This window comes from Chaetodon auriga, chromosome 19 (assembly GCF_051107435.1).
Source record: "Chaetodon auriga isolate fChaAug3 chromosome 19, fChaAug3.hap1, whole genome shotgun sequence".
NCBI lineage: Eukaryota > Metazoa > Chordata > Actinopteri > Chaetodontiformes > Chaetodontidae > Chaetodon > Chaetodon auriga.
The window spans coordinates 11,786,597-11,810,892 of record NC_135092.1 but is presented as its reverse complement, the minus strand read 5'-3'; the positions used below and the strand labels follow the sequence as shown (position 1 = coordinate 11,810,892).

General features: G+C 42.1%; 2 protein-coding genes across 2 annotated transcripts; one reads left to right on the top strand and one right to left on the bottom strand.

Moving 5' to 3' along the window:
* Nucleotides 1-6,801: 6,801 nt before the first annotated feature.
* Nucleotides 6,802-11,928, bottom strand: ndufa8 (NADH:ubiquinone oxidoreductase subunit A8). Its single transcript, XM_076757275.1, has 4 exons — nt 11,721-11,928; nt 10,384-10,547; nt 8,383-8,548; nt 6,802-7,306 (listed from the first exon to the last, which is right to left on the bottom strand). The coding sequence occupies exons 1-4, from the start codon at nt 11,769-11,771 to the stop codon at nt 7,169-7,171; spliced, it is 519 nt and encodes a 172-aa protein (XP_076613390.1). The 5' UTR covers nt 11,772-11,928; the 3' UTR covers nt 6,802-7,168.
* A 3-nt stretch (nt 11,929-11,931) lies between these two features.
* Nucleotides 11,932-23,711, top strand: morn5 (MORN repeat containing 5). The gene is made up of 5 exons (XM_076757274.1): nt 11,932-12,301; nt 12,445-12,592; nt 14,425-14,536; nt 14,782-14,913; nt 23,274-23,711. Exons 1-5 carry the CDS (start codon nt 12,255-12,257, stop codon nt 23,375-23,377), a joined length of 543 nt encoding a protein of 180 aa, XP_076613389.1. The 5' UTR covers nt 11,932-12,254; the 3' UTR covers nt 23,378-23,711.
* Nucleotides 23,712-24,296: the final 585 nt, after the last annotated feature.

The following is a 24,296-nucleotide window of genomic DNA, read 5'->3' as shown; positions in this document are numbered from 1 at the left end:
TGAAAAATAATTTTATTCATTCCATGTGTTTGTGTGCGGAAAATATCTAAATGTCTGTGTATTTTCAGCGCATTTGTGATTTGAGGGGTTTTATTGATGTCCTGGAAGATTTAATATTTCTGTGTATTTATGCAAGCAGGCCTGCACGCTGAAAGGAAAACAAATCTTGCATAATGCTTGATTTGCACCTTCATTTGTTTGCCTGCGTGTTTGTTTGCACTGGCCTTCAGTTCATGTTTGTCAGGTAGCCGGAGATGCCAGCATGTAGTTACACAATGTATGAAATAAATTATCATCATCATGTCCAGGACAATGATGTGTGTGTGTGAGGCAGAAGAAGACTTTTCTCAGCTTTGTTTAACAAGCATTTTTTGATTTCTTTATAAGCACTCTCACAGGGATTTGAATCTTTTTATTTATTGATTCTCCTCCTTTCACTCTTTTATTAAAATTTGCTCTTATCATTAAAAACTTCATTTCACTCCTCTCTTCCTGTGTCACTGTCCGCTAACAGATTTTCCGTTTTATTGACCAAGAAAAATGGTGCTCACTCTTCCTCAGCTGTTTGTTGGGGATCCAAATATTGAGATGTATGCCATTCATCTTTGCAATTACACTTAAATGCTTAAAGTGTCAAACACACATGTACTGTTTACATGGATGCAACATCTCTAATGTTTGACTCTCGCCATGACTAAATGAAGATTAAATTAAAAAAATACAAATAAAAAAAATGTTCATGAGCATGTCTGCTCGTTGGGGGGGGGGGGTTGTGGGCTTTGCCTGAATAAGCACTGGAACTTTCCAGCATTTCGTTTCCTTTTTATTTATTTTTTGTCTGTGTTGTTTTCTCAGTATTGCAATGCATCACTTGACATTACCCAAGCAAGTTTGAGCTGCAGCGCATCAGCTGAAAGCAATTTGGTCCGGAGCGCAGCTGCCAGGCGGATAAGACTTTCCTTCTTTCGTTTACTTTGAAATGTTCCTTTTTTTTTTTTTTTCAACATCCAAAATACACAAGGCAGCCAAATTGCTGACATGTGTGAGGGGGGCAGCGAGACTCCTGCATTCTTTCATGCCCCGCTATGCAAAACTTCACATTGTTTATTTAAAGAACACTGAACACTTTAGCACTATTAAGAAACATGTCATATAGTAAACTAAAGGTTTCCTCTCAGGAAAAATCCCTGTCAGTTTATTTTTCTTTTGCAAAAAGTTATTTTAGTTTTGACTCACAAACTGCCTGCATTCACAATTAAGCAACAGTGTAGTAACACGGCTTGTGTGGTGCAGGATGCTAACGGGCTCGGTAAACCTGGAAGTGGTGTGATTATTTATGTGTTGAGGCGTGAACGTGTGAGATGGGAGGACTGGTCTGTCTCTTTCTCACCAGCTCGCAGTCACCCAAACAAGACAACACTGCAAAGACAACCGAGAGCTGAGAATGGGAGTGTTTCCTTTTAGCTGCTTTTTCTGCCTTGACTCGTCTACCTAAAAATATATAAAAGACATATATATATGTAGAAAAAAACACATTGTGATTAACTCTGTCTGAAAAAATATGTTTGGGCTGTAAATGCAAGATGTTTCCAGGAAAAAAACAAAATAAGATTCAATATAGCCTCAACACCTCCGGCAATGAAATGTAGCTCTCCCTGTGGCTTATTGTGGACTGCAGACAGTTCGAGAGCAGCAGTTCGCTTTAGTGCGTGATAGGTTTGAGAGAAAAATTAAAGAAGACAAGTGAGGGCCGTGCTCTGACACACCATGATCGGGGCGGAAAAAAGAAAAGAGCAAGACGGAGGGGATGTAAGGTCTGAGAGACGCAGACAAGGAAAAGGGCAAAACCTGACAAGTAAAGCAGGGATGACGGCAAGAAGACAGCCTGTGCGTCAGTGCAGGCGAGGTGGTGGGTGGGAGGAAGGCATGGAGGGAGGGAAAGAGGCTTCCAGAGAGAGCGAGAGAGACGGGAGGGCCCGGCTGTGAGTGATAGCCCACCAGGGCCTCAGACCGGCCCGACACTGGGAACAGCTAACCTACCTTGACATGCGTAAGAAACCCAAAACTCTCTGAGCCCTCTGTCAGATAGGAGCCACCCAGAGGAGCCCCGCCACAACTGTGTAGCCCGAGCCCCTGTGCGTCCTTTTTAACTAGCTTTGTTTAGATGAGCGCACAGTGGAGGAATGCTTCAGTATACCTTGCAGAAACCACAAGCACAACAGCATTACAGCGACATCAGCTTCCCAGCGCATGGGAATAAGTCAACTCTGGCTACTGGCAGGGTTCTAACTGCTGGGCTGGAGTTCAGTGTGTGCGTGTGTGTGTGTGTGTGTGTGTGTGTGCAGTAAAAGTCCCTTTGATGCTGTAATACTGTCAGGAAAATAAGGGTTCAAGGGTAAAGTGACTCTGAGGTGGGTTTGGGTCACGTTAGATTTGAGTAAAGTAGTAGTCGTGACATGACGTTAAAGGAAAGTGTTGTACTTTGGGGACAAGGAGCAACGATCCGACCGTCATCCTTCTGTTAGAAACCTGAAGTAAAAGCACAGAAGCGGCTCCGCACTGTAAGACCCCTCACTCCTCAGCAGAGACCTGACAGATGAAGACTCGAGCTGGATTTTGTCAAACACGGAACTTACAGAAAGACTTGATTTGACTCAAGCAACACAGTGTGAATATTCAGTTATTGGGCGAATGCATTGAAAGGACTTGTGTGTAATAAAATGTCGTATCATTTGTGAATAACAGAAAAGGGATTTTATGTTATCTAATTCTATATTGATGACAAACAAAGACCAGTTAACATCACACATGCAACATGCTTAAGCAGAGCTTTCCTGAAGATAATATAGAAATAAATCTGAGAAAAAAAAAAAACCTTGATTGATTCTTTTAATACCCCTTTTTTCCTAGTGGATGATGGACGCTAACAGTAATACAAAATCTAAAAACATACTCACCTCATTAACATCTATCCACACAGAAGAATGACATTAGTTCACGTTATATGTAAATACTTATATTTTTTGTGTCTACGAGGAGCACAGTAAAAAAAAAAAACAAGCCAAAGGAGAGAATGAGTAAACGGTGGAGGGGCATATTCTATACAGTATGTTCCAGTTTGGCTAGGTTCAATCTGTTTGGCTGAGAGGAAGAAGAGGGAGATGGTGAAGGGTTTTTTTTTTTTTTTTGAGGGAGAGCGCTGAAACACAGTCTGAGATAAAGCAAATGACGACAGTGTGAAAGCAAAAAGAGGAGAGGAGAGGACGGGAAGAAAAAAGGATTGGATGTTGGCACGCAGGGAAAGGCAGTCTGCGGTAGTCTTGTAAATAGCCGGAGGGACAGAGGGATGGAGGAATGGAGCTATCAGCAGAGAAGTGATGAAGGTCTGGGATCAGGCCAAGATAAACACAGGCCAGCCCAGAAGGAGCTGCAGCACCACACACACACGCACACACGCACACACACATATGAACTTTACCCACACAAACATGTACGAATGCACAAACATACAAACACTTAAGGCTGCAGGCACTTTATATTCATCATACAGTCACAGTGAACACACACACACACAGACAGACAGACTCACACACAGACAAATAAACAGCGCACTGTATGGCTCCCAGACCACAACTTCTCGAGTGTTAAGCCGTGTGACAACAGCCTGAGCTGTCATTTAGACATCTCATTTCATCACGTACTTCACATTAGTCCATTTGCTGAGATACCATAAACACGCAGTGAAAAGAAATGGCTGGAGTTTTAGTTTTAAACATGTGGAATAAACAGACCGACGAGCGAGCTGAGCCCTCTGAAAATCACTCTTGGTGTAATGAAGAGTGGAGCCATTTAATATAGGCGACTCCATCCAAGCAAAGACAAATATGTGTTAATGCGCTTGCTTGAGTGTGTCTTTTTTGCATGTGTGTTCATGTGTGTTTGTATGCATGCATCAGTCATTGTGTGCCGGTGACTGGGTGACTGGGCTTCATTAGCGTGCTATGAAGCGAGAGCTCTCCTGCTCTGTCTTGTCTTTAACCAGCTAACACCTTGGGTGAAACCCTAAAAGTTGCTAAATGTTATCTTAAGCGCTGCATTCAGAGGCGTTTGGCAAAACTGCAGCATGAAAGAGCGTCCGTGAAGCATGTCTGACTGGAATGCAAAACACAAGTCATGGTCATCACTCTGTCACCGTGCAGGTTTAGACTTTGAGGACCTGTCGTCTGTGTGCGTGCGTGTTTAACTTTACTGTATTGGTACAGCTGCTTTCAGAGAAAAAGCCCAAAAAGAAGACTGTACGCTACCTGCCCAGTGCCAAACAGCAGACCGCTAAAGTTAGCCGTGTGCTAGTAAACATAGTTGAGCATTTAGCAGCCAAGGAGCCAGATGTTTCCCCCAGTTGTGGCAGTAAACCCAGCAAGTCCACATGAAATCTTACTCTGCTGAGATGCTCTGTCTCATGTAAATGTGCCTGCATAGCTCTTCTCAGAAAACACAAAGATTAAAAACAACAACGTCTGCTGTGTAAGTGAGCACATGTGCACGCGTGTGTGTGAGTGTGTTTCTGAGGCCCTCAAATTATTAATCTCGATGAGTGGCGGTCGTGTGTGTGTGTGTGTGTAGTGGTGGCACTTGTGGCCTGTGGGTGTGTGTTTTATACATAGAGCAACCTGCATGGCAGTTCAAAGCCACCCTGTGCAGGGTGAGGGGAAGAGAGGAGACATGAAAGCAGCACTCAACAACATGTACAGTCTAAAGATCACAGAGCAAAATGGCAAGGAAGGTGCACCAACATAAACAAATCAAACACACCTACGTTTTAGAGTTTGTCAAATCAAGTGCACCCATATTTTGCGGGCTCTTAATGGCATGGATGCAGCAGATGTCTCATGGAAGAGAAGAGCAGCGCAGTGTTACTGATACAGAAGTAATGCACTGGTAAGAAATATTCCAGAAAGAGGTCGTTTAATGCAAATTTTCTGCAGAAGCTCGGCTCATAAAACCAGAGTGAACATTAGAAATTTGTTTTCCGTCTCCTTGAACTCCACCTTCAGTCTCACACACAGGTGAATTGATGGAAAAACACCACCTACCAGCTATGACTGCTGGTGCTCATCACCACTTCAAACATTCATTTTATTATGTCGAGCCTGACGGTGAACAATGGGAATATTGACAGTCACGTGTTCTGAACAAGCCGGGTTGTTTGAGTATTTTAGCGCGTCGGGCTCCCAGGCGGGCTGTAGCTTTGTGAAAGCCCTGTATTGTATTTCTTTCCTGTGCCAGAGCCCGTTTCCTGTGGCGGTGTCGTGTCAAATGATGACCCTCTGCTTCCTGCAAGTCGCATGGAGACTGGCCTGCCACGAGCCCTGGGGCCTCACCGCCAGCCACCGAACAACCTCCGAGCCCCCCTCCCCACTCTGTGTGCTTTCAAGTCATACCCCACCTTGCCCTTTCTGAATCTCACTTTTCCCTAACCTCCCTTTCACTTATCATCTTTTTTATTTTACTCTCATTTCCTTTATCCCTCTTCTATCTACCTCTTTCTTCCATTACTTCTATATAATCTTATTTGCCACCTCCCACGTGTCCACACCTCCTTTGCATCCCTTCTTCCCTCCTCCCTTTGTCCCACTGTCCAGGTCAGAAGAGGGTCTGTCAGGCGTTTCCTGCACAAGCTGCAGGTCCAGAGTCAGACCACACCTTGTGAGGGGATTTCTGTAACTACAGTCAGTGACGCCCTATAGAAACACGGAGACATGCATGCTCATGTCTGCATATAGACACAGAGCTACTGTTCACACTGGAAACATATGGCTGTTTTTGGTAATAAGCTGCAACTATGAACTGCTGAACTGTCTGGCTGTAGGATAAAAACAAACTTGTGGGAAAAATGTTGAAAGCATACAGTATTGAAAACACATTCAATTGGATTATATAATCATTGCTCCATGTAGAAAAAGAAAAAACAAGCTCAAAGTATTTTTTACATATTCTGAATAAAATCCCAGTGACTGTAAGCAGACAGCTGTTGGCCTCCCTCATAAGTCAAGTCCCTGTGTTTTTGTACACTGAAACATCATATTTTTGCATCATATGCAAACACCCTAGGGCCACATCTCCGCTTTTGAGTATGAGAAAGCTGTCAAACTATGCATTACTATTGCTCCCCAAAGAAATCAACCACATGGCAGGGGTTAAAGACTCAATCTGCCTGACATCTGCATCTGCAGTCAAATCACGACTGCTACTACGAGTACAGTTTTTTAACAGCTGATAAGTGAAACAGAATCTGAGCTTTTATGGTAACTTATATGCATCAGAGCTCCCTTATCACATGAGAGCAACTTTGATCTCCCACAATGTCCCGGTGCGACGTGTGTGTGTGTGTGTGTGTGTGTGCATTGGCACGGTCCGCTATGTTCCACACGTCAGCGTGTCTTTGAATGTGCTTCTCATCTCCTTCCATTCAAGGTCATGAGTGTGCATGCACACGTGTGGCGGCAGCAATAACATACTTTACTGTGAATCTTCGACGTGACTCCTCCAGCCGTCTCCCAGTCCAGGTCAGAGGCAGGAAGTGAGCTGGGAGAAAAGGAGGAAGCAGAAGCAGCTCTCTCTGGCTGCAGGTAGTGACCCTCAACCTTGACCTCCAACCTCATGCTCCATCAGCCTGACAATACACACTGTGACAAAACACAGATGTGCACACATGGTGGTGCTGCCTAAAATTTGCACATATTGAAGGAGCTGCGTTTTAATTCTGTCTCGAGACATAAATAAAGGCATTCAAATCCAAAATTATAATTTATCTCTTTATTATATGACAGAAATAACAGCATGTTGCATTTGTTAAATCGTTACATTTACACACGTGGTCAGGAAAGCTGCATGGATTCATGGACTTTGTTCACACAGACCTTCCTTTCTCAAACGTTTGACAATGCTGGAGGTACAACTGATGAGGAGACTGTCAGGACATGAGCCCTGTCCAAAACCAACCCTCAGACCACAAAGGTGCCAAAACCAGCATCCTAAATGCTCGTGTCTGCACCTGAGAGATTTAAACCTTTTATAGTACCACTGACGTGTCACTGGTGACAAGCGGTCTAGCTGTTTTTGGACAGAGCGCATGGCTTTGGGAAGTGACTGACTTTCTGGAGCTGCCTCACCAGTTCCAGAAGAAGTACCTGCTGCCATGTTTGGCAGGCTCCAGCTTGCCATCCATGACGGGGTTGGGCTCAGGACGTGGTCTAGAATGGTATGGGTTCTCGGGGAAGGGCCGAGTGGTCGACACTTTGGTCACCTATGAAAGAAAAGGAACATGCAGGCAACTTTAAAGGGCCTGGTTCTTCTTGAAGCTGCAATTAATACAACTGACTCGTCACACAACAAATACATTATGTGCCAACACAGTATCTGAAGAGACAATAAAATGTATTGCTTGAAGTCTGGTAAAGCCTGTGACAGATCACTGTAGAGCAGGGTTTGAAAACCAATAAATGGCTCAATGCACAGAGATGTATGCACATGGACTGACAGTCCTCCTATGGGTGAGGGTTGGGGGTAATGTTTCAAGACACAGACTTTTTTTTTTAATCTTTTAATATTGATGACTCCAGGGGGCCCGCTGATGAATCTTGATTTACTTTCTTCCTCCTCTGCCGAAAAAGTTTTGAGGTTTGTCTCGTCTGACCACACCACATTCTCCCAATAATCTACAGGCTTCTCCGAATGTTGTGTAGCAAACTGCCTTCTCCACATGTCTTTTCTTCAGTAATGGAGTAATGGATTTCTTTAAGTTTAGTTTATTGAGTTAGTACCAATGTCTGGACTCAATTTCATGTGAAACGCTGCATTGGAAAAAAGGTTCATGGAAACTTTATAGCTAAGCCACCAGAGAAACTCAGCGGCGTGTGAACAGTCAACCTGGACGTTTCAACAGTAATGGGAGGTCAGATTGCTTTTGTTTGCCTGCTTATGTTATTTGACTCCATTAACAACTGCTCTGCCTGGCGAGTGCAAAATAGCCTGAAAGTTGATTGCAGCCATTCACATACACTAGTTTGCATAGGTATCTTTTCAAAGACCACAAAAAATAAAATGTCCAAAAAGCTACTGTCAAGATCAGTTTTTGGTCTGATTGCTGCTACCCAATTAATGCTTGCGGGCAAGTTATGCATGCCCCTTAAAAATGGCACTTTTCTGAAAAGAAAAGCACAACAGAAAATACATGATTTGCATTCTCAAAACTGTAGCTGAATGAGACTACTACGCACACGCAATCAGAGCCTCTTGCACAGCCCACAATCAGCAAGAATAGAGCCTATCAACCAAGCTGTTCACACTGTGAATGCACAGTCAATCCCTCAAAGGTCTCACCTTAGACAGTTCCCCCAGCTCAGGTCTCTCCCACCCCAGTTTATCAAGGACGCAGCTGTCGAAGGCCTGCTGCTGCGTACGGCAACGGCGTAGTTCCACCAAGTTTGAATAATCCAGACAGGTCCAGTACTCCGTGAAGGACTCGGCACAGTTCCCCTTGATCTGCCTACAAGGACCAGGGCAAACAGAGATCTGAATCAGAATTAAATATGTAAAAGAAGGGTTGGAGGGATGACAGTATATAGCATACACCGTGACAGAAGATGTCAAGAAGTTATATTATGGTGTGGATTAAGATTATCAGTTCCTCAAAAGATTTCTGAGGTTTCTAAGAACTATCTGAATGAAACGCTCCTCTAGGTGGCTGGCAGTTGCCAGAAGCGCCTAAGAATCAAACCAGGTCCCTGGTGCAATTACAACTGCTCTCAAATCTTTCCTCATTATAATAATTACAGGTATTGCTCTTTCACAGTAACTCTCAGTTTAACTTTGGGTCAGAGTGTCGCTTGTTTGTCTCGACTTAAGAATCAGGTTAGAGGTCACCTGTTTTATTGAGCACCAGGAACACAAGCTGTTTGAGACATGCACACACACACACACACACACACACACACACACACATACAAAAGCATGCATGGGCATCAAGGTATAACCAAAACCCTGTCCAAAACTTGCAGTAAACACAGCCGCAGCAGTTAGGAGTGAAGAACCCCAGACCACCTCCTCAAACAGGCCCCATGGGCACTTTTATAGACACAATAAACTCTGTGATTAAGTTATTTGTGGTTTTAAAATTAACAGCTTTTTTTCTACTGGTTCTTGTTTTAGAAAAAATAGCAGAGAAAAATGACAGATAACGACTGTGTTCTCTACATCATTGTTCAGTGATCACTCGTGATTTATTTCTATTTATTTCAAGATAACAAGTGTTTATTGAGAATTTGGAGTCTGAGCTCTTATTCAATAGTCAGCAAAAAAACAATCAGTTTTAGACTATTATGAAATGAAAATGAGCATAAAGTAAAGTATACTTTAAGAAGCTGTACAAGAATAAATACTGACTCAACAAGATAATACAAATTATCCAAAAATGCAGTCAGCTGTAAGATAAGCACTCTGGCAAAGTACACATCCACAATGGAAAATAACTTCTAAGACATTTGACACTATGCCAGGAAAGTTGAAGTGATTGAAAGTTTGACCAAAGATCTGTTGTGGGTATTTTGGAGCTTTCTTCCAGCACTGACATTCACAAAAACATTAAAGCTGTCTGCAATATCTTTTATGATGTTTTGGAATATTAAATTGTACCTTTGGTGTTTTTCAACTTGGACCCTATCTTCCCATGTTTTTGTGTCTCAGTGCTTCATGGAAACAACAATTTTTGAAATGTGTCTTACATTGGAGATGCTGACTGTGTATCTGCATCCCGACGGTCCTCCCTGGAAATTTACTACTGTTGTTGTCACTCGGTGAAAATGTAGTGGCTCTAGTCTAACTCTGCCTCGTGTTTGGTGGAAGAATGCAACAACAGCACACTTCTTCATCTTGGGGGATTATAACAGCCGCAGACTGGACAATGTTTTGCCATCATTTCAACAGGAAGTGTGACACAAGAAGGGAAAACATGTTGGATTTGTGCTTCGGTAACATTACTGACGCATTCTGTGCCCGTTCATACCCACTCACAATGGTCAGAGGTGCCATCACACAGCTCAAAAACTCCCTGGCACGCTTACATTTTGCTCTCATTTCATGCAGTTGTATTGTTTTATACTGAAATTTCAATCACACACAGCAAACTCTTCAGTTTAACACATGACACCGTCTCCAAAAGTGTCCATATTCTGCCTAATTACTAGGTTTAAAGTCATATTTAACTCTTTTTTGTACTGAATCTCTGGACAAAACACAATGTGTAATCCTTCGTAGATGATTGCTTTGCACATTACATCCATGTATTTGGAACCAAAGAGATCGAAAACTCTGGGTGTGAGTTACCTGAAGAAGTTGAGTGCACATTCATTGACTTTCCTCCCTTCTGCAAGACACTTCCTGGGGTCCTTCTCCTCCCAGCGGCAGAGCATGAACTCTTTGTTGGGTTTGTCACACTGGGAGCCATAATGGTGCGCAGCAGCCTTCAGCACCGCAGATGACACATTGACCTGGAAAGAAACAGGGACAGACACATGGAAAACAAGAAGACTGGGTCAGAATGCTTTCCACATTACAGATACAGAAGGACATAATTTCACTTTTTGAGGAACAGGATTACTTTTGCGTAGCTTGACACGTGTTGATATTTGTGACCTTGTTAAAAGAGCTGAAAGAATGTGTTTGATTAGAGATCACAGATCCATTTAATATTCACCCAGTATACAGACAGAATAACTACATATGTTAATGTGCCAAACTGGTAGCTAGCTCCAATAGTGAAAAGTACAACTTCAAATGCCTCTAAAGTGTTGCATTTAGGCCACATGTTGTATATCATCAACTAAATTTACAACAATGAAAAACAGATTTGTGATTTAAGGTTAAGCTAAGAGACCCAACATTTACTCTTCTGCCCAGCACATCTTTAAATTATCTCCAACAAAAGAGGTTTTGCCAGATGCTGATGTTGATCTCTGATGGTCTTTTCACCACAAAACTATCTTTCTGATTTCTCCTTTGAAGAAATTAAAAACAAGTCGTGAGGTCCTTGGCAATGCAACAACCTGTTACACTTCAAGTATAACACCAGTATGAAGTTGGTAGTGGGGAGGTAAAGGCATTGTGCATTACAGTGCAATTCTAAAAATATGTCAAAGCTACTCAGTTTAAAAGAAACTTGTACCTGCACACGTTATGTTTATTTGACCCTTGATGCTGACGTATTATTGTTGGAAAGACACAAGCTGCCGCCAACTAACACCTGACCTCCAAGGACAAGTTCAACGAACCAAATATCACTGCTGCTGCTAAGCCGGTCAGAGATCTGTTTTGGCGCAGCAAAAGTGTAAAATCACTGTGACCAATGGGGTAAACTGAAAAGGTACATTAATGCAAATACAACAGTGAAGAATCCCTGAATAAATTACTGTGATTTCTCTTACGCTATTTAACATTGCCATGGCAGATATCACAGAGATGCCAGAATATTCACCAGCCTCATTTGCTTTTATCAGTGTAGGATATTTAACTAACTTCCATCACTGTGAAGGCAGGTAAGTAACGGAAAAAGTGCTGAACTACTGAGCAGATCTCGAACCACACGGCTAACGTTAGCTCGCTAGTTAGCTAGCATGTTCTGTGTTCCTAATTTTCATTCCAGATAAACAGTAACCGCTGCTCACCTCATCCACATTCAGCTCCTGCGCTGTGGGCAGTTCCACCGTTGTGGGCATGGCTGTGTGTCCGTACAATAAAACAAAAGCACAAGATCAAATACTACTGCTGGAAAAACATTCAAGGTCCTCGTCTGGCTCCAGGACGAGGCCGCGGAGAAGGTCAGTTTGTGTTACTGCGCCTGCTGCTGCTGTCAGCTGGGAGGCGCGTGATGATGACGCAGGGAGAGCGCGACGGAGGTCGGAGCCGTATGCGCATGCGCAACTGAGGAGTTGTAAAAGCTTTAGCTTGGATGAATTAGTTACTTGTTTTGTCAGATTTCATTTAGAAATTGTTAAAAATGCCAGAGCTGTGAAAAGGCATCCATTGCTCTTCACACTGAGCAGTTTAATCCGTAGCTTTCCACTTTGGCGCTCTGTTGCCATGTTGCCATGGTAACGCTACGGCCGTTGTGCAGTCTTGCCCAGTCGATGTGAAATCCATGTTCTGCATGCTCGTCTGTTTATTTTGAAAAGAAAGGGCGCTTGCAATTCAGTGTATTCATGGAGTTCATTGGAAGCAGTTACAAAGGAAATGCAAAAAATGGAAGGTACACGAATGTTCCTGTTTCCTGACCCTAAAGACAGCAGGATAAACAACCAAATTCACCAAATGACACTGCTGATGCAAGTTATCAGGCTTACAATGAAGAACAAAAGCTGACAAAGCTGTGGGGCTTCTTCTCTCCTTCAGGATGGATGGAAAAGGGGAGTACACCTTTCCTACAGAGACCAAATATGTGGGAGAAATGAAGGATGGGATGTTTCATGGCAAAGGAGTGCTGCACTTTCCAAATGGAAGTAAATATGAGGCCACCTGGGAAAACGGCAGAGCGAAACAGGTGAGGAGGTGTGTGTGTCCCTGCATGCATGTCAGAATATATGCCTCCACATGCATGACTGTGTGTTTCACATTGGTTATAGTTGATATTACATCTGGTCCCTTTTAGCAATTACTCACCGTTATTGTCGTAGTTATTGGGTTTCTCTCCTTTTTCCCTGCTTGAAGCTTCAGTCTGTCCTTCTCTGGTGCAGTCTTTCATGGGCTTTGGCCACAACAGCGATCACGCCAATTATTATCATCATTTCAGTTGCGGGTCATTTGAAATGATAGCAGCTCTAAACCATGACTAACTAGCCCAGACTGCCCTGCACCTGCATCCATGCCATCCCAAGGAAATCTCCTTCCATTTAAAACAGACCTAAACCATCCAATGAACTCAGAAATTCAACACCTGGAAATTATATCTGATACTTGTACGTCTCCCTTCAAACAATGATTGTCAGCCTGGGGACTGAAAACCCACAGCATACAGTTAAAACCAAATTAAACAAGCATTTTTAAGGGTTGTGATCCCAAAAGGTTGTGTATGTTAATGTAGGCATAAAAGAAACTGTAAAATTCTAGTAATGTAAATATTTTATTACAAACGTTAGAATTCGAAACTTTATTGAAAAGTGCTTTGAGGTAAACGGCACAGCAATGACAAAGATAACTATCTTCTAACTGCTGCAGGTTAACAGAACTTTTTGACACAGCAGGAAAAGCACAGGTGTAATTAATAACATTAATCAAGGCTGCGTTCCATGCTGCCTCGCTGATTAATGGGTTAATGGGAAACTTGCCTGGAGCCAAGGCCTTGACCGCAAGCATACAGATATTTTCCCTTGCCTTAAAAGCTTAGCTGTGAACTTCATGGAGGCAGGCTCTGCCAAGATGGCGATGCCCAGGGTCATTGTCACTGAGCTTCAGGAGCCTCCAGACTACGTCCATGTTTTATACAGGTGATGACATCATCGTTGTACACACGGATGCAAACAAAGTTGTAGTTTTTGAAGAATGCAGCATCATTAATGTTATTAATTAAACCTGTAATGACCAGTTTATGTATGTCTACTCCAAAAGGGACTAATGAGAAGACAAAACCAGTCATTACAAATTTAGATAGAAAATCCGGATTAATGCCATTCTCATGATTACGAGCGATGCTGTTCACATTGAAGTGAAAATGTTGTTATGTGGCCAAATTTTGCAAAATTGCTCAACAGTGTATGTTTATTTTTCATTCCCAGGAACAGCTGTATCATTCCTCAAAAAAGCATGCACACACACACACACACACACACACACACACACACACACTCACACAGTGTGTCGGTTCATCCAAAGCACCAAAAGTCATATTTTTCCACTTTTCCCCTTGTGGCACATATCTGAGCTGACAGCTCTGCTTTTATCTGCTGAGGTTTGGAGATATCTATCTCTAAGATTTCCGCCTTAACCCAAAAGACAATGGAAGACAATTTAAATTCTTTTGCGACGTTTAAAGCACTGAAAACTTTCCAGGAACCATGTCTGAGGTACATACTGTAGGATAAGTCCTGGGCCCAGGGAAACCTGTCAACAGTGAGCTTGTGGATTATCTTGTGTGACATTATTCCTGCTGTTGAGTTTTTAAAGTGTAATTTTCTACTTTTTCGGGGAGCACAAATGAAACTCTGTTGTATGGAGATGACATAAGATAAAATTAAATCAAAGCTATCTGCAAGGCCAGACACAAGAGGTCAGTGGAAAAGTCATTTGGTTTGATTTTGTTTTAATTTGGATTAATTGATCAATTGCAATGTATAACGAATGAACGAGGATGATTTCATCATTGTGCTTCCTCACAAGGGCTCATTCACCTTTGCTGATGGTCTGCAGTACCAGGAGAGAGACTGGGACTACTGCAATGGTTACGACAGGCGCTTCTACAGTGAGAGGTGCCATGGACTCAGACCTGCAGGTTGGAATTCATCTATTTGCTCTTGTATTACCAGACAAGCACACCCACAGCATTTACATTGAATATACAGTATAACTGAATTTATAATGAACTTTTACCCAGAATTAAAACACACACTATAGCATACTTTTTACTGACCAGAATACCAAGACTAAGAAAACCAGCTCATTGTCATGCACTGAATGCCTGTCTCATAAAGCCTATGTGAGTTGTAAGTCACAGGAAGAACTGCTTTGTTCATACAGGAGAATCTCAGCTGACTGATCTGCATCCACCACACATCATTCCTGATGGATGTTACGATTGTGGAGATGGTTTTTATGACCCCAGTACAAGAGTCGTCACTTCCTACACTGGCAGATTCCTCAGGAATGCAGGTGAGACTGAAAATATCCGGTTATTTTCACTGTTCTAGCCCTGCGACACCCCAATGACTGGCCTATTCAAGATGTGGCCCCTTACCTTCATTCATAATAATAATAATCCTTTGCTACTGAATAATGGATACCTTCCAACCTTTACATGTTTTGTGAACCATGTATCTGCTGGGAGGTGAACAAACATGGGCATTATTTGCTGTAGCCTACAATCCAGATATGATTCAGGATGACTGACATTTCTATCTTAATCAAAATCTTACCTCCATTTCTCGCTCCTTGTTTCCCTATAGTTTGTGCAAGGTTATTTCTACTGAGTTGCTGCCAAATTGGCTCCATCTGAGTGTTTAGTAATATCCCGGCATCTTTATGCCTGTTGTGCTCAGAAGAATTAGAAAGATTAAAGTCAAGAGCAAACACAATTTCCATTTCGAATTCAGTACACAAAGTTTTATGTCCAATGAAGCACCATGTCAGTCTGTTATGTTAAATCTTATATAGTAATTTCCTAAATCAGAGCTGCTTGTTTGTAATTGATCAAAATTCAAGTAATCATGCCGCTATTGATTTAACGTAAGTGTGTGTGCTTTGTTGCGCACCCATGGTCAAGCCAGTGACAGATACTTGAACAAACTGTTCCTGTTCCAACACCTCGATAAGATTCACGTGTTAAAAGCCATACAATCAGCCGAATTAGCACCGGGGGAGCCATCGTTGCTGCTTTGTCATGCAAGATAGTAGCTCTGTGTAAAATCATGTCTACTTTTCAACAACATTTCTGAGAACAAGCCACAGGAAAAACCTTATGCAAAGCTCTTGTATTGAATTTGTCTCAGGCAGGACCCCTTGTCTTTACCCATTTTTTCATAACGGCATCTCTGAAAGCATACAGCGTGGCCATATGGGAAGGATTTGATAACAATGAACCTATGGAGTGATGTTAAATGGATTATCCCTGGATTCTCTGATGGAAGATTATTGCTGCAAGTCATCTGATAAGCATGCTTCCATACGCTATTGCAGTCATTTCAAGTTTTTTTTTTTTTTTCTTTTGTTATTTGTCAAAAGTGGAAAATCCAAGACACATTTTTCCACTGAACCGGTGCCCAGTTTTGGAACTCCTGATTTGAAGTGAATGCGGTCTGTCAGGTGTCCAGATAGGAATTCCCAAATTCTGACATCCTCTGCTCATCATGTCTCCCATGATTTTACATCACTAGACAATGTTGTGAATTAGACAGCGGGTTATGAATGCAGTTTCTAAATCGATAGCTTTTGGCTCGCTACGGTTTAGCCCGGTTTTGTTGCTGTGCATCAAAGGCGTTTGCCAGTACCATGTTTAGTGGACATGTGCTGCACATACATGCATGGGGATGGTATACAATCTTACAGTACTCTTGTAACTTTGCTGACACTGTTCTGTTTTTATGTGAATTTGATTGCTTTTAAGCTTGCAAACAAGTGTCAAGATATGATTCCTGGCAGAAGCTGAAGTATGACTCACAAGCTCCCCATGGTCGACATTTATTTTTGGGCAGAATAGTTGTATTCAGATGAGCTACTTGCAACATAATACAGATTAGTTCCACAAGCACATACATCTCATTTACATATGTGAAGAGGCAGAAGGAAACAGAGGAGAAGATCCACATCCTCGCCAGATGACATCAGCATGTGTAAGATGACAAAAATATGTTTTGCGATTCTTTCCTTGATGCGGGTTGTTCATCATCATTATAGCTCTGGTATTGATCAGTGGAGTGAGGGAGAGAGAGAGAAGAATGAGAGAGGATGAGAAGGAAAGAATTTTTGGAGATGAAAAAAAGAGGAAGTGAACAACACTTTCCAACAATCCTCTGACTCTGTTTTGATTTAAAGATCCCCTCTGGACATGTTTTAAGACGTATATAAAACAATGTACTTTGACTAATAATGTGTTTCTGATATGGTTTTTCCACAAAAAGGTTCCATTATCTTGTTAAAATACTTAAAATTACATCCTTCTCTGTCATTAAAAAAATCCTGAATCTATAATTATGCAAATATGTGACATTTGAAAAGTCTCCCATTTCACTGACGAGTCCATTCTCAGTGCACGTTTCTGCATCACACCTGTGTAAGCTGAAGATTGGGCCAGGATTGGCTGACAAACTCTTTGTGATGTCACACATCATGCACATAGGCCCGCCTCTTTAAAACTGGATTTTCAATGGACGCAAACTTTCCACTTTCAGCAGATGAATGTGAAAACAGCCCTCTGTTGTCAAACTCTGCACATACATCATTCTATACAGTGTAGTTCAAACATTCTGCTGTAGGAACAAGATGAAAAAACATATTTCTGAGTGAAGGGGACTTAGAGTAAATATAGAATCAAACAGGAACCGTTAAATTGATGTGCGCCTTTTTATGGCAGTGTTTATGTGCAGGCGTGTGGAGGGATGTGTTGTGTACATATAGCTTGTGCGATACATCACATACACCACTTACGCCTCTGTGTGCTCCTCCTCTCGTCTTGGTATACAATTCTTGAGAAGAATGCCTCTGTATCCTGTATGGATTTATTTTCCAACCCTGGGAGGTGAAGGCACATTTGTCAGAGTGGGTGTGAAGACAAAATTTATTGCCTCATGGCTTCCGTCCAGGATGAGGACTGCAAGGATGATGGGACGCAGGGAAGGCCCACCCTCCCTGAAGGGACGTTTGGGCAGCAAGGAAAAAGGAAGGAGCTCCCCATGTAGCAGTGACAACTGGTGGATGTAGAACGAGGAGGAACTGAGCGGGTGAAGACAAAGCCTCGTATCTCCAAAAGCTGCATATTATGCATATGGTACGGGTTTAAAATGCAGATGATTTGGTCCCTTGAACTGAACATTGTTGTCTGGCCAAAACCACCCAAAACCTACCTATTGCAAAACCCTGCCCTCCCTAGTTACTGTTGCTAACTTGGACAAACATTCATTCCTGGCATCGTGCCAACTTAGCAAAACAATAGGATCTGTTGCTAATTTTCCCCAAGAGGTTAAAGATTATTTTTGGAGTTGGACCGATTTCTTGTCATCAAGAAGCTGCCGATACGCCTGCATGTATGGAGGGACATGTCCAGAACGCCGGCGCATCATGTAGAAATGTAGGATGATAGAGGAAGGACGAAGGCTGGTGAGCGTAAATGTGTAATCAAGTGGGGGCTTTCCATCACAGATGTGTCCAGAGGGCTCAAAAGAAAGCTCAGACACTAACTCTCAACAGTGATCTGTACTATACTGATCCTTTTTTACATTACCTTGTAAAAGAAAAAAAAAAAAAAAACCTAATAATTTGTGATTTCACAAGAGGTGGTTGTAGCTCAGGTGTTCGAGCAGGCCGGCCTGAGGGTCGCTGGTTTGTTCCACATGTCGAGGTATCCTTTAGCAAGACACTGAACCCCAAACTGTGTCCCAAATGAAAGTCAGCTCGAATGAAAGTATTTGCCAAATAGATGTAAGGCTAACAACACTAACAATAATGCAATGGGCAACCCTCTTTATGACCTGCTTAGCACTTTAGAAACCAGTGTACATTAAAAAACACTCAGCAAGTCCTGCAAAAACACCTCACAAATATCACTTCGCTCACTGGTTTTGGGCACCAACCAGCAAGCATTTACGTCGATTAGAGGATTCACCAATGAGTGTTGAGCAAAATGACTCTACAAAAAATCTTTTTAACCGACAGATGACACCAAATGTCTTCCTGTACTGACACATGAACCCACCGGGCGGACACTGGTTGATGCTTCCTGTCTTCTTGTCTTGAAAAACAATTCCCTCCTAAATCATCCTTTAAATTTCTTTTCCAATTGAATTCAAGAAAGGAAATACCGTTCACTCACAGAATCATGCTTTGTTTCACGTCTACAATTCCAAGTCTAAGTAGTTGCTCATTAGAGTTTACGGTCTTTGAGAGGCAGGGAGTCACGTCCATCACATTCATCATCGTCCAAACCAGCACTGCAGTGATTGGTTTGGATGATCTTTGTAGTTTTTATGAAGCATCTATTGGAAAGTCGTCATGCCAGGAGTAAGACAGGTCATTTGGATACAAAATCACCTGCAGTACACTAGATGGAAAGAAAGGAAAGTCTGTGTGTGACTGTACAGTATGTGTGTGTGTGTGTGTGTGTGTCAGTGATGAGTGATTGCAGGTGGTGAAAGATGAACATTCAGGGATCACAGACTTTGTTTCTGGCTGCTCTTCTTCATGAGCGTCCAACCTCTGCTTCACTACCACAGAAATTAGTCATTAAGGGTTTCACTGCAGTTTCTCATCTGCTTCAGCTCATCTCTCACTAGGTGTATAAACCCAGGAAGAACCAGACAACATGTCAGTGCACTTCACACTGCTTATTCAGTCCCATAGCAGCTGGCATGAGCTTGCAAACTAATCCATCATTTTAAAGATTAACTGTGCAGCTGATGGTAATTTGGATGTTGGTTTTTTTGTCGCGTGGCGCGCTGAACTGTATTTTACAGCAAAACCTCAGTGCTGCCAGACATCAGGTGTCTTTTCATCTCTGAATTAAACTGAATTAAGATGAATAATTGGCATGGCTTCCAGGGGCGAAGTTTGACGCATTTGTGTGTTTATACGTGATAAACACAATAAACCAAACCGCATTTCACTTCCATACATTTTAAAGCACAAAACACTGCTGGTTAAGCAACTCATGTTAAATAAGTGAGATTTGAATTGTGATTTGATTTATTTTTAATTTGCACAAACACGTGCTTCCACTTCTGTCACCTCACTGTCATAGTTAACCAGCCAAACGTAAATAAAACCAACAGACTGCAACACAAAGAAATGATTACTGTTAGATCGGAAACATAAATCACAGCAACAAACAACTCTAAAAAGCCTATTTTTACCCGCTTTGTCCTAAACCTCCACAGACACATAATTGGACTTAATTTGTCATTGCTGATGAAGATTGTTACTTAAGTTTGGAGGTAAAATGTAAAGCATTTGCATTACAACATAAAGCTGTAATTAAAGAAGAATGAGGGGAAAGATGCACAGACCACATCTGTCCAATCAAATCTCCACCACTGACTGATTGAGAGTGTTCAGTTATTACAAACAAGCATGCACACACACACACACACACACACACACACACACGCACGCACATACACACACACACGGTCAGTTGTGTATATTCTCTCTTGGCAACAGACAGCAACACTGGGCAGCGGTGCAGGAGGCGGCAGCAGCTCCAGCAGGGACCATGTGTTGCCATATTGTTTGTAGGACTTTCCTGTTTCTGGAATAGCCGCTTCCCTTTGAAACCCTGCACAGAAAGAGTTCCACACCGAAAACATTCCACTGCCAAGGAAAGCACCTCTGGTGACCAAACTGCAGCCCCTCCCTTTGTCCCCGTCCAGCCGAGGTGTTTCACAGACAGATAAAATCAGCTGGGGCCCTGGGGACTGGAACATATCCTCACGCTGCCTTTCCTGAAACTCTCATTTTTCATACAACTTTGGGACAAAAACTCACCATAAAACAGGATTCACATGTTAATCCTGTGAGCTGTGACAGATGGATTAGTAATTTTAAGATCACTATCTCTCCTTCAAAGCTGAAAAACGGAAAACCGCCGCAGTTTTCTGTGATGTCACCAGGACTCAAAGCCGAGGGGCTGCTCCGTTTGCAGTGAATTGGAGACAGATGACTTGTGCATGTACATTTGAATGTTTATTTGAGCTTTCACATTTAGGTAAGTTTGATTTCACTGTGGTGCCTCCACTTGGAAACCACAAAATGTGCTTATATTAGCACATATGACCTTGAATAAGCCCGCTAAGGCCCTGTTTACACCTGGCATTAACATGCATCTTGGGTGATCTGAGCACAAGTGGACGGCTCTCAGTACCTCACTTCACACCAGGCATTAGAACGCATCTCCACAAAGTCTCCAATGACCACTTGTGATTGAATCTCATCATGCAAATAAGCACGAATATTGCTGGGACAAACATGTTTTTTACTCATAGCTAAAAAAACAAACTAACAAAAACAAATTGTACTTTTTTAAAGGGAGTCTGGGGACTTTGACATGTTTGTCGTCAATAAAATGTTCTCATTCATAAATTTAGTGTAAATGGTGAAATCATTTGAAACTGTGTTTAAACAGCTGTTGTATATTAGAGAAGGAGTAGCCGACAGGCTCGTACAGTGATGCTGCAGCAAACTGACATAGTGTGTTTTTACGAGGAAAGAAACAACTTCATGTCTTGCATTTAATGCAAAATTTACAAGAAGGCATGAATGATTAAGAATTTCACGAAGTTTAAATTTCTCCTCACTTAACTCTCAAAGTTGGTCTGTTTTTAGGGGGTTCTGGAGATACTGCAGTTCCTAGTTCAGTGGTGAAATCAGCTGAAACAGACAGTGTCCATTGTGCCCATTGTTGTGGTTTTGTCATTTCGTTTCGTCAGGACATCCATTGAGTGGACACATTCACGTACACACTGCTAAAAGAATATTGTCATATGTGGCTCAGACCATTTCCAAATGTGGCTGCAGCGATGTCAGTGTGGCTTGACTGTGTTCACACCTGTACTAGAGATGTCCACTTGCAGTCGAATCACCCAATATGCCATGTGTTAATAGGGCCACAGTCGAGCTCCCCGTCACTGTCAGTGGACCAGGGTCAGTTTGTCTCTTGATGACATCACAGAAAGTCATAACGCTCTTGTTTCTGTGAATACTACACTATCTCTCAATATCACCATCAAATCCAGCAGAATGCAATCATCTCTGATGCAAATCACTGTAGTACAAGGAAGCTGATTTTTGCTTTTGCTAATTAAGCCAGTGTGTCTGTGTGTTTATGTGTGTGCATGCATGTGTGCGTGTGTGTGCTCACAGCCATTAGGCTGGAAGGAAACACTTTTCCCTCTGAGTGTATTTTAAGGATTAAGATCAACAGACTTTAACAAGGTGCCATTATCGCTTCCACACACTCTCTCTCCTGTGTACACTGCAGAAAGGTCATCCACGCAGGTTGATACAGTCGAGATGTTGTCAACCAAAAAGTGCATGTAGTGTGCTGCACCTCAATGAAGATTAAAGTGATGATGCAGGCTTACAAATTTGAGCCTTACTTCCCTGAGAAAACCATATAGATTTATTTGTTTTTATTAGTCTGCCTGCAATATCCCAAATCACACACAATTAAAAGATTAATTAGCTAGGTCTCTAAGTTAAATGCACTGGCTCACAAAAACTGGCAAATCACAAAAATGTCCTGCTGTCCTCAGATTGCAGGAAATTGCCTAAATATACCAGCCACCTGTACCAATTACATATGACTTAAATCCTGAGATAAACGCTGCTATACAATCTCAAGAGGGCAGAATTACAGCAAATATGAAAATGCCCCAATATAATCATCATTAAGGCAGGTTGTGGTTTGTGGCTAATTGAGGTCAGTTTAAACGTAACGACGTATAGGCCGCAATAATTACCTTCTCCACTGACAAACGCGTCACAAAGACTGCTGGAAGTGTTTGCGTGGCAGCTGCCCGCGTGTACGATACGTTCAATTGACCTCCCGATCAGAACAGGTAGAAAGGAGCGACAGACAGAGGGGAGAGAAAGAGAGGAGGAGGCTGTTTTATACTTGAAGTGGCTGTTAGTGTTGACGCCCATCGCTGGCAATTACACACAATCAGTCCACGCGCCGCAGACCTGCTCCTCTGTACAATGGAGCCCCGCGCGCCGTGGAACCTGCGGGTGAGGCCCGCGAGCTGCTCAAGTGCGTGCAGCTGCGGGCGCTCCAGAGACAGCTCACTTCCCCTGCAATTAGCTACTCGTTTCAGTTGTAACAATGAAAAACTGGTTTATTTTCAGCTCCCCTGGCAGTCGTTTAGGTTTTAAAAAAAAAAATTGGCGTCCATTTTTTTTTTTTTTTGGAAGGGGTGGGGTCGGGGTGGGGGGGTTATTATTTATTGGTGTCTGAAGTGGCTCTGAGAAGTTATTTTCTCCTAATTGTCAGGCTTATCTTGATTTGACAAATTTACCCGAGACTTGAATGGCACTTCACTGTCGCAGCCTCACATACAAAATGACCTGTGGTTTGATTATGCAGGCTACTGCCTATTAGAGATTTGATTTGAGCGCTTTAAATGAGTTCAGCTAAATGAATGCAGCTCCTCACTGTGCAGCCTTTAATCTGCGGTTTGTATTTTTTTTTTTTTTCCTGATTGAATCAAAGGTTAAACGGTCGTGAAAAACAATTTACTTTTACTCCAGACGTTGTTTCTAACACTATAAAGAAAAAGTCTGAATAATTTCAACCGAAATCTTTCCAACAGATGACTCCGAACATGAGTGGATTGTGCGGACTTGTCGGAAATCTTGGGATGAGGTTGAGACTTCCGTTGCAAGCAGGCCTGCAGAGACCAGCAACACCGACTGACACATTTCTTTGAAACTCCTCTTTTAAGCATTTTATTTGCAGCTGTTGAAACTATAAGAAATGTTGTTGTTGTTTTGTCTTGTATTATATATCTAATGAATGAAAATCCAAAAAAAGGTTTATGTTGTATCTTCTTTTGTTTTGATTTATCTTCCCTTCAAACCCTCCTTGCTGTTTGCTTTGTGGGGAGTTAACACTGCATTTCAGCACATGCTTCTTCATGTCCTTGTACTGTGTGCGTGCGTGCGTGCGTGTTTGTTTGTTTTAGAGATGTTTTAAAAGGGAAAGAGTCTCGGAATTGACAGTTAGATGAAATAAACCTCAGTCCTCCATCTGATGTCGAGTCCACCAGTTTCTACTCTGTCACTGAATATCACATTTTACAGGGTCTAATACAGGTTATGCATTTAAAATTGTTTTTGTTTTAACGTCATCATGTACAACACATGAAATGCATTTTATTTGGCAAAACAATTATCTGAAACACACACACACACACACACACACACACACACACCTTTCAGAGTATGGGCATTAGGACAGTTCTGATGCAGTGTTTAAGATTACTGGGCTAAATCTCTTACATGCACATTCAAATCCTCACAATGACTGTTCCTGCATGCAAGTTATAGATAATATTTAAAATAGATGACATTCATAGCCTGCATGTCAGTGAATAAGATAATCTATACTGTATATTTAGGCTTCAATGAAAGGTGCAATAATCAGTCATATTTTAGGACTAAGTGTATGAGATTAGCAAGATGTGACCTTTGCATGGTCTCAGAAACAGTATATTCTAAATTACATCTATTGCTAATGTTCAGGTAATGTTAACAGGGCACAGTTCTGCTGTGTGAGGGCCACATACTCGTTAAACACCCACCTACTCTAAGGCATAATCACTATAAACTGCCTT